This window comes from Benincasa hispida, chromosome 1 (assembly GCF_009727055.1).
Source record: "Benincasa hispida cultivar B227 chromosome 1, ASM972705v1, whole genome shotgun sequence".
NCBI classification, from domain to species: Eukaryota; Viridiplantae; Streptophyta; class Magnoliopsida; order Cucurbitales; family Cucurbitaceae; genus Benincasa; species Benincasa hispida.
Window position 1 is genome coordinate 71,672,357 of NC_052349.1, and position 9,553 is coordinate 71,681,909.

Sequence of the window (9,553 nt, forward strand, 5' to 3'; positions counted from 1 at the left end):
AAACGTTTAAAAGTTAATTGCTTTATAAGGAAAAAAATAGTTTGGGTAGAATTCAACCTTAAATTTTAAAATTTGTAGTTAATAGATAAATTAAAATTTTAAAATTGTTTAATAAGCATAAAATTAAAGTTAATGTCTAATATAACATTTACTTAGGTCTAATATCACATTTACTTTTTAACATTTTAAAATATGCAAAGACTTATTAGACGCATAATTGGTATTTTAAAAATCATTTAAGTACAAATATCGAGAATTCATTGACCTATTAAACATTTTTTAAAGTTTAGAAATTATATATAAATACAAATCTAAAAATTTATGGACTAAACTTCTAATCCTGTATATACATTTGTATCCTAGATATGAGCTTCTGGGTTTGCCACCGGAAACATGCACACTTCCGACAACTAACAAGGCAAAAATGAAACTTCTAAAAATAACTATATAAATATGAAGAGAAATATAGAAAAAGAACTAAATTTGGCTTCCTTTTAAAAATGTTTTTTTTTTAATATTTAGAAAAAAAAAAAAAGAAGAAGAAGAGATAGGTTAATTTTTAGGTCCTATTTGATAATTGGCAATTATTAAAAATGAAAAACAACCAAAATTTTGAAATGGTTAAAATAGAAACTAAATTCAAAATTGAGGAATTAAAAGAAATATTTATATATATTTATTTAAAAGAAAATACAGGGGAACTCTGTGAGATGAAACAAAGAATGGCCATTGTTAAAAAAGAAAAAGAAAAAAAGAAGGCAGTGCAAGATGTAAAGGAAGGCAACAAAACATGGGGTTTTATGACACTGTTTGGATGCTATATAGAATGTAGAGAGTTCTGATTGAATATGAATAATAAATATATTTAAACACTGAAAAATGAATGAAACAAATTTCGAAAATGATTTCGGATGGGGATATATTATGTGATGTTGGTCCAAATAGCCCCTCGGACTCATATCATATGTGTTCAAGATCTTCAGAGGGAGCGAGAGAGGGCGAGGGTGCCCAATACACATACAAATCCTCTGTTTCACAGATCTCCTAATCTGCTTTCCCCACCGACGCGCATGAGCCATGGCGAGGCCCTCATCAAAGCACGCATCACTCAAGTTGGTGCTAATATGCTTGGCGCTTCTTGGATTTGCTCTCATCGCCGACTATATGTGGGCTTCCTCATCTCGCTTCTCTTATTCTTTATCCATTGCATCCAATTGGGCTCCTCCTTATCGCTCCGATAGCAGTATATCAGTTCCCACAAAACCAGACCGTATAAATCCCGGCAAGGTTAGTTTCTCTTTTCTGAGATTTCCCTCTTGATTTTAAGCGTGGATCTGGTAAATTGCACTTATACTTGAGTTGAGTAGAGTGAAACCTTAAAAAAATTTAGATATTGATTTGTGTTTGTGTGTGGACTTGAAAACCTTTCATTCTTGTGCGAAGGGTTAGCACTAGCCGTCGCATTGCCCTCTTCTTTTCCGATTTGGATTCTCCTTCTGCATAATGTTAGTACTTCGCTGTTTATTGAATTTGATATTACGCTCTTTTGTTTTTTTAGGATTTGAGTGAACCCTTATCCATTCTGGTGGGTTAACCTTTTCACTGTAGACCATTTGGTACCCATAATTTCTCGTGAAGTACATCGTCTTCATTGTTCAATCAGAAAACGCCGGGAAGATATAGAACTAGAACGTTTAATCTTTGGATAATATAGGAATTTGAGAGAACAAGCATTACTACTATGTGTGGCTTAGCCACTCTCATTAAAAAAAGAGCCTAGGAGTAATGATTTCAAACCTATCAGTCTCATCACTAGTGCTTACAAGATTCTAGCTAATGCCATTGCAAACCATGTAAGGAAAGTGCTCCCTTCAACAATCTTTAAGGCCCAAGGAGCTTTTATAGCTGAGATGTAGATTCTTGATCATGCATGTATTGATAATGAGGCCATTGAGGATTATAGAGCCAAAAAGAAGGAATGGGTGATCTTTAAAATCGACTTTGAAAAAGCTTCTTAAGATCATGTTGATTTGGACTCTTTGGACAGGGTGATGGAAAAGAAAGGTTTCGATGGAGAATGTGGATGTCAGGTTGTGTCAGGAATGTGAATTACTAGACCCTCATCAATGGAACACCGATGGGTCAATTAAGGGTTCTAGAGGTTTGAGACTAGGGGACCCTTTATCTCCTTTCTTGTTTCTTCTGGTCGTGGATGTTTTAAGTCGTATCATCCTTAGGGGGTCGAAGGTAGCATTTCTAAGCCTTTTAATATTGGATCTAAAGAGGTCGCTTTGTCTCATCTTAAGTTTGTAGAGGATATGATGTTCAGCTTTGGCAAAGAGGACTCTTTCCTAATTCTGAATCATATTTTGGGGTTCTTTGATGCAATGTCAGGGTTTAAAATTAAGGAGCAAGTGTCGGATCTTGGGTATCAACTATGAGTAGGAGGATCTCAATAGATGGGTGGGTTTGATTGGCTGTGAAGTTGGATCATTTCCTTCCTCCTACCTTGACCTTCCCCTTGGAGGAAATCTGAGAGCCATCTCTTTTTGGGACTCCTCATTGAGAAGATCTGGAAAAGATTAGCCTCATGGAAGATTTTTTTTTTTCCTCCAAAGTTGGCAAACTTTCCCTGATCAGATCGATGGCAAGTGGAATTCCTATCTATTACCTTTCCCTTTTTCGTGCTCCAGTTTTGGTTTGTAAGAGCATTGACAAGCTCATGAGACTTTCTTTAGGAAAGGGTGGAGGAAGGGAAATGGTTTCATCTGTTTAGCTGGGAAGTTGTGGGGAGACATGTGAATGAGAGGGGTTACAACTCAAAAATTTAAGATTATGCAACAAAGCTCTCTTGGCTAAATGATTGTGGTGTTTTGCACTCGAGCTCGAATCCTTGTGGCATAGGATTATTGTGAGTGAGCATGACCCCCATCTCTTTGAATGGGTGGTGAAGGAGGTTAAAGACACGCACCAAAGTCATTGGAAAGATACTTCTTTTCAGCTCCCTTCTTTTTCCCATCTTGTTTGTTGTGTTGTGGGGGAAGTTAGGGAAACGTATTTTTAGGAAGATCAATGGTGGGGGATAGATCCTTGTCATCTGCGTTTTCTTGGTTTTATCATTTGTCTTCCTTTAAACATTGTCGTGTGTCTAATTTTTTGTATGGTTAGGGAGCTCTATGTCCTTTGGTTTCCGTCATTCATTGTCCAATAAGGAAACGACAGAGGTGGTTTCTCTTCTTTCTTTGCTTGAAGAGTTTAACTTATGCTTGGGAGATGGGATGCTCGTGTTTGGAGTCCTAATCCTTTAGAGGGATTTTCTTGTAAGTCTTTTTTTAGTTTTTTATTGGATCTCTCTCTTGCTAACGAGTTGGTCTTTGATATTCTATGGAGGATTAAGATTCCAAAGAAAGTTAAAATTTTTACTTGGCAAGTTTTGCTTAGTCATGTTAACACGACAAATAAGTTTTTGAGAAAGATGCCTACGTTAATGGGTTTTTTTTGTTGCATCCTTTGTCGGAAGGCGGAGGAAAACCCGAATCGCCTTCTCTGATATTGTCTGTTTGCGAGCTGTTTGTAGAATTGGATTTTGTGTTAGTTCTTCAACATTTTGTGCGATGATCGAGGAGTTCCTCTTCCATCTGCCTTTCAAAGAGAAAGTTCATTTCTTGTGGTGCTTTAAGGGGACAGGAACAATTGAGTATTGAGAGGTGAGGATAGAGACCTTAGTGAGGTTCGACCCTGGTGAGGTTCCATGTTTCTCTCTGGGCTTTGATTTCGAAGATTTATTTTTAATTATTCTCTTGGTAACATTTTACTTAGTTGAAAACTATTTCTTTAGTGGGTTTTTTGTGGGCTTGATTTTTTTTCCTTTCGATGGAAGCAATTGTTTCTATTAAAAAAATCTCAATAAAAAAAAGAAAAGAAAAGAAAAAACCATGTGTGGCAACTACCTGAGATTTATATCCTGAGTATAGACTTTCAGTTCACATTCTTATAATGAGCGTAAGAGACGCAGACAAAAGTTTTGAACAATCTGAATTTTCTTTTTCAGCAATTAACGGCCCACTTCTATGGTTATTGCAGGGAGAGGCTGCTAAAGGCGGCAAAGATGATAATCCCGGCAGAGCCCTGTCAGCAACCTTTGCTGATCTGCCAGCTCCAGAGTTAACGTGGAAGAAGATGGCAACTGCTCCTGTGCCTCGCTTGGATGGTGCTGCAATACAGATCAAGAATCTTCTATTCGTATTTGCTGGATATGGCACCATTGATTTGGTGAGAATCTTCCCTTGTTTTCAGTTCTATTGGATTCATATACAGGGAACAATAAGTTCTGCAGCTAGATTCTAAGCTTCTCTTTATGGAAAATCTGCTCATTTAGTTCCATTTATTATTTTAGCAATTACGAAATTGTGATTTAGTTGAAAGATTGCATCTGAATCTAGAAAAGCCGTTTGTTTCTTCATTTAAGTCTTCTCTGTTGTTGTACGAGAACAAGAGGATTCTGGCAGAGCAAAATGTCCATCCATACTTCTTTAAAACTATTTTATGGGCGAGGGTAGTGGAACCTGTGTCATTACAACTTGCAAATTTGCTTAAAAGTAATGTGGATTTCTTCAAATATCTTGCAACCTGCTGCAATATTTTGTTTCCTTGAACTTTTGTATAGTATATATATATTTTTATTTATTTCATTTTATTTTTTATTTATTTTATTTTATTTTTTATTTTTTTGGGACAAAATAACAGTTTTCGTTGAGAAAAAAAATGAAAGAATACATGGACATACAAAAAAAAAAAAAACCAGCCCACAAAAACACCACCCCTAAAGAAAGGGGCTCCAACTATGCAAAAATACTATCTATAGAATAACTACAAAAAGTTTTCGAAACCAAAGCCCACGAAGAAACTTGAAAGTGAATAATCAAAGTGAAATTATTGTCAAAACTCTAAAGAATCGATTTTTAGTTTCTAGCAAAATTTAGGTATAATTTTCCGATGGCTGAATAGGAGATTATCCTTTAAATTCATCACACTTGATCTCACTTAATAGGTTTGCTGTGTTTTTTATTTCTTATTTTTACTATTGACAGAGGTACATTCAATTATGGATATTTTCAACAATCTCTAGTTACGTAGGAAGATTTGGCAATGTTAGTATCTGTTAGTAGGCTCTTATTTTTGTATCTTCTTTCTGCTGGTGGATAATAGGTACATTCACATGTTGATATTTATAATTTTACTGATAATACATGGGGAGGAAGATTTGACATGCCAAAGGAAATGGCACATTCACATTTAGGAATGGCAACTGATGGAAGGTACATTTATGTAGTCACAGGGCAATATGGTCCACAGTGTCGGGGGCCTACCGCTCATACATTTGTTCTGGATACTGAGACGAAGCAGTGGCAGGATATGCCCCCATTACCAGTCCCTAGGTATTTTTCTTTTTTATGATGCACATTGTGATTTTATATAGTAGAATTCATATACTATTAAATGGTTTTAACATGATGAGCCATTTGTAGGTACGCACCAGCAACTCAACTTTGGAGAGGTAGACTCCATGTGATGGGTGGTAGCAAGGAAAACCGACACACACCTGGTGTGGAGCATTGGAGCCTTGCCGTGAAGGATGGGAAAGCCTTAGAAAAGGAGTGGAGGAGCGAGATACCTATTCCTCGAGGAGGACCTCACAGGTCTTTGTGGTGTTTTTCATCATGACTAATTGTAATTTTGATATACATTTTTCCAGTTTGTTGATGAAGATAAGCCTTGATGACTTACCAGTTCTGTTCGGTATTTCTTTTATCCATGCTACTCTAGTCTTTCTCTAAGACCTCAAAAAAGTTCGACATATTCTTAACTTCTTTTTGCACTCACTATATTGTTTTCTCTTGCATTTTATTAACTATTTTTGGTTTGTTGCAGGGCATGTATTGTTGTTGATGACCGACTCTATGTTATTGGAGGTCAAGAAGGTGATTTTATGGCAAAACCAGGATCCCCTATTTTCAAATGCTCCCGCAGGAATGAGGTAAGCTCATATTCTACATCTTTGCCCCCTAGTTTTGTCGATATATCTTTATATAACTCCGTTGTTCATTTACTTGTGTATTTGAAAAGTGTGGTCTATTTCTACTGTTACGTTGTTAACTTTTTTTATGTCGCATACCCTTTTTCCCTCTGTTAAACTCAATTAATTTGAGTCTATAAAAAGTGCCATTGACCGGTTTTTGTGTACAATTGCGTATTTATTTTGATCTCTATAAAAGATTTTGAGGTTTCTCAGTGTCGTTGAGATAATATCTAGTTGTAATACTCTTTATGATTGGAAAAAAGGCATTAAGCTAAAATGCAAGAATGTTTTAAACTTGTGTATTCTTATTGCTGATTAAATCTTCTCGGTTAAGTTAGGTGGTTTACGGCGATGTTTATATGCTGGATGATGATATGAAATGGAAAGTGTTGCCATCAATGCCGAAACCAGATTCCCATATTGAATTTGCTTGGATAGTGGTCAACAATTCAATTGTTATTGTTGGCGGCACGACAGATAAGCATCCTCAGACCAAGAAGATGGTTCTCAATGGAGAAGTATTCCAATTTAATCTGGATTTACAGGTATCACTTATTTTATATACTGCTTTGTGTACTTTATAAATCTATATACATTTTCATGGACATGCTGATTTTCTTTCTCATCCTCCAACCCGATCTTAGAGGGGACATTTGGGCCTCCAAGTTGAGTGGACTATTGGGTCGTCCCTATTACTATAGATGAAAATTACAATTGTTTTAACCTACCATTAACTATAGTAAAAATTATTTGAAAACCTTCTTTAGCTACCGTGAAACTATTTAGAGACCCTCTTTAACTACAGTGAACAACATAATGTATTTTTTGCCAAAACACTTTTGTATGATTTTTGTTTGGTTTTTGTATGTTCAAGTACATAGAAATATATGCACATAATCTTGAATGGCTTTTCTATTTCCACTTGATATAAAACCACTCAATTACAAAATAATTTTTTCTTAAAATAAAGTATAAAAAAAATGCAATTACAGAAAAAAATGAAGAAGTTTCAACTCTGACCCTTTGTTTTCTTTTTTTGTAGTTTTAGTATAGTTATAAAAAATTGAAGTATAAAAGAAATGTATTCAATTTTCTTCCTTAAATTAAAGTATAAAAAATTGCAATGACAAAAAAAAAAAATCTTCTTCTTTTTTGTAATAATTTTTATTATTTTATTATTTTATTTAAAGTTTTAGTATAGTTATAAAAAGTAAAAACAGAGCACAAAAACATGTAATCAAATTCATTTATTGAATTAAAGTATAAAAAAAATGAAAAAAGTCCCAACCTTTGATTTTTTTTCTTTTTATTTTAGCTTTAGTATATTTGTAAAAGATGAAGTGTGTGTATATATATATATATATATATATATGAATATGTATGTGTGTATGTATGTATAAAAGTAATCAAATTTCATTCTTAAATTGAAGTACAAAAACTGTAATTAGAAAAAAATTGAAAAAAGTTTCGTCTTGACATTTTTTTTTTTAGTTTTAGTAAGTTATAAAAACTGAAGCATAAAAAAATGTAATCAAATTCATTTCTTATATTAAAGTTTTAAAGAAATTGAAAAAGTTTCCAACTTTGACCAATTTTTTTTAATATTTATAGTTATAAAAAATGAAGCATAAAATAATGTATCAAATTCCTTTCTAAGCCAAAATGACCTTGACTCAACAGTAATTGGCATGACTTCCATTTTAGAAGTGGGACGTTCGATCTCCCACCCCACAGTTGTTGTACTAAAGAAATTTCTTTTTTAAATTAAAGCATAAGAAACGTAATTGTAACAACAAATAATAATAATAATAATAATAATAATATTAAAAAACTTAAACACGAATTAAAATAACTTGTACCCTAATTATGGACTATTATAACCCAGACTGAAATAGTCTGCACTCTAAACAGACTATTATAACCTATAAATTATAATATAAGTACAAACTATAATAACAACTCAGCACCCCAAAAATAAACTAACTCAAAACAGAGTTCACCTCTTTTTTTTTTTTTTTTTTTTTTTTTTTTTTTTTTTTGTGTGTGTGTGTGTGTGTAGAGAAGCTCGAGTGACACGATGCTGTTGGCTTCATACATGGGATTGAATTGGACTTTCATTTCAATTTAATTGAATAATTCATATTACGAACTAAATTGATTAGTTAAAAGCTAAAATAAACTGAAGTGTTAAGACGAAAACATTAAGAATGGTGAAGCCAAAGGACTAGTATTGTCAAGGTAGACGATTTAGTTGAGCATTTATGCAAGTCATGTTTTTGTTGAAATTTCTGTTGCAGCAATGGTCAGTGATAGGGAAGCTTCCATTCCGTGTGAAAACGACGCTAGTTGGATATTGGGACGGATGGCTGTACTTCACGTCTGGACAACGAGATAAAGGACCAGACGATCCCTCTCCTAAGAAGGTGATTGGTGAAATGTGGAGAACAAAATTGAAACTCATCTTATGACATATCTTTCTATTTAGCAGTTTCAAATCGTATCTCCAGCCACCTATTTGACATTTTTTTTTGCCCAAACCGCTTCTGCATCTTCGTTTTGGCTGTGCCTTTCTTGTAGAGCGTAGAGGTTAATCAAGAAGAAAAGAAATCTCCCTCTCTTACTGTTAGATGTATTCTTTCTCCGACTAAATATTGTGTTGCTCCCATTGTATACAGAAATAGAAATATTGTACAACTTCCCATTTAGATGGGAAAATCTCTTTCATTTCCTTCGTTTTGATAATCTTTTATTGAACCTGCACAGGCTGCTCCTTAGTTCTCTTACTACAATAACACTGCATTTAGGGGAGACCCAATTCGAATGGGAAGATGATACAACAGCTTTCCAGTAAATTCCTCTTGTTGAATGATAATATTGTGTGAATTTATATTGCCACTAAATCCTGTATAGGATGTTTGGCTTATTAACATGAGTTGAGTTGGTATAATATATCAACTCATTATTTGGTTCACCAATATTATATTGGTGGAGTTGAGTTGGTATATTTTACCAACTCACTCCAACTCTAACTTATTCTAATGTTTTCAATGACTTCACCTATCGTCTACTGTCATATTATGGGAACTAACAAAGAGCTTTAATAACTACCTTCGATGAAAACTCTGGTGACCAACTCTGAGTTTCGACAATCACCTCCGATGATTATTCCAATGACGAAATTTGAGCTTTGACAATCATCTACTGTTCCGACAACCAACTCCGGGTTTCGACAACCTTTGCACGACCAACTCCGACAACCAATTCCAAGCTCCAGCAACCACCTCCAGATTCAACTTTGACGACCACCTTTGTGCTACCAACTCCGATGACCAATTTCAGGCTTCAACAACCACCTCCGACTACAATCTCCAATGAAAAACACCTTCAATGACCACCTTTGAATGAGCAACTTCAACAACCCACTTGGGGCTTTGACAACCACCTCTGACGATAAACTCCGACAACCAACTCTAA

General features: G+C 34.5%; 1 protein-coding gene across 1 annotated transcript; it reads left to right on the top strand.

Moving 5' to 3' along the window:
* Window positions 1-944: 944 nt before the first annotated feature.
* On the top strand, window positions 945-8,839 carry LOC120069695 (kelch repeat-containing protein At3g27220-like). The gene is made up of 7 exons (XM_039021481.1): window positions 945-1,287; window positions 4,084-4,272; window positions 5,209-5,438; window positions 5,529-5,699; window positions 5,932-6,037; window positions 6,418-6,624; window positions 8,377-8,839. The coding sequence occupies exons 1-7, from the start codon at window positions 1,078-1,080 to the stop codon at window positions 8,545-8,547; spliced, it is 1,284 nt and encodes a 427-aa protein (XP_038877409.1). The 5' UTR covers window positions 945-1,077; the 3' UTR covers window positions 8,548-8,839.
* The last annotated feature ends 714 nt before the right edge of the window (window positions 8,840-9,553 follow it).

Coding starts and splice junctions, on each gene's coding strand:
- LOC120069695 (XM_039021481.1), top strand. CDS start 1,078: ATGGCGAGGCCCTCATCAAAGCACGCATCACTCAAGTTGGTGCTAATA. Junction 1,288..4,083: donor ACCGTATAAATCCCGGCAAG/GTTAGTTTCTCT, acceptor TGGTTATTGCAG/GGAGAGGCTGCTAAAGGCGG. Junction 5,439..5,528: donor CCCCCATTACCAGTCCCTAG/GTATTTTTCTTT, acceptor AGCCATTTGTAG/GTACGCACCAGCAACTCAAC.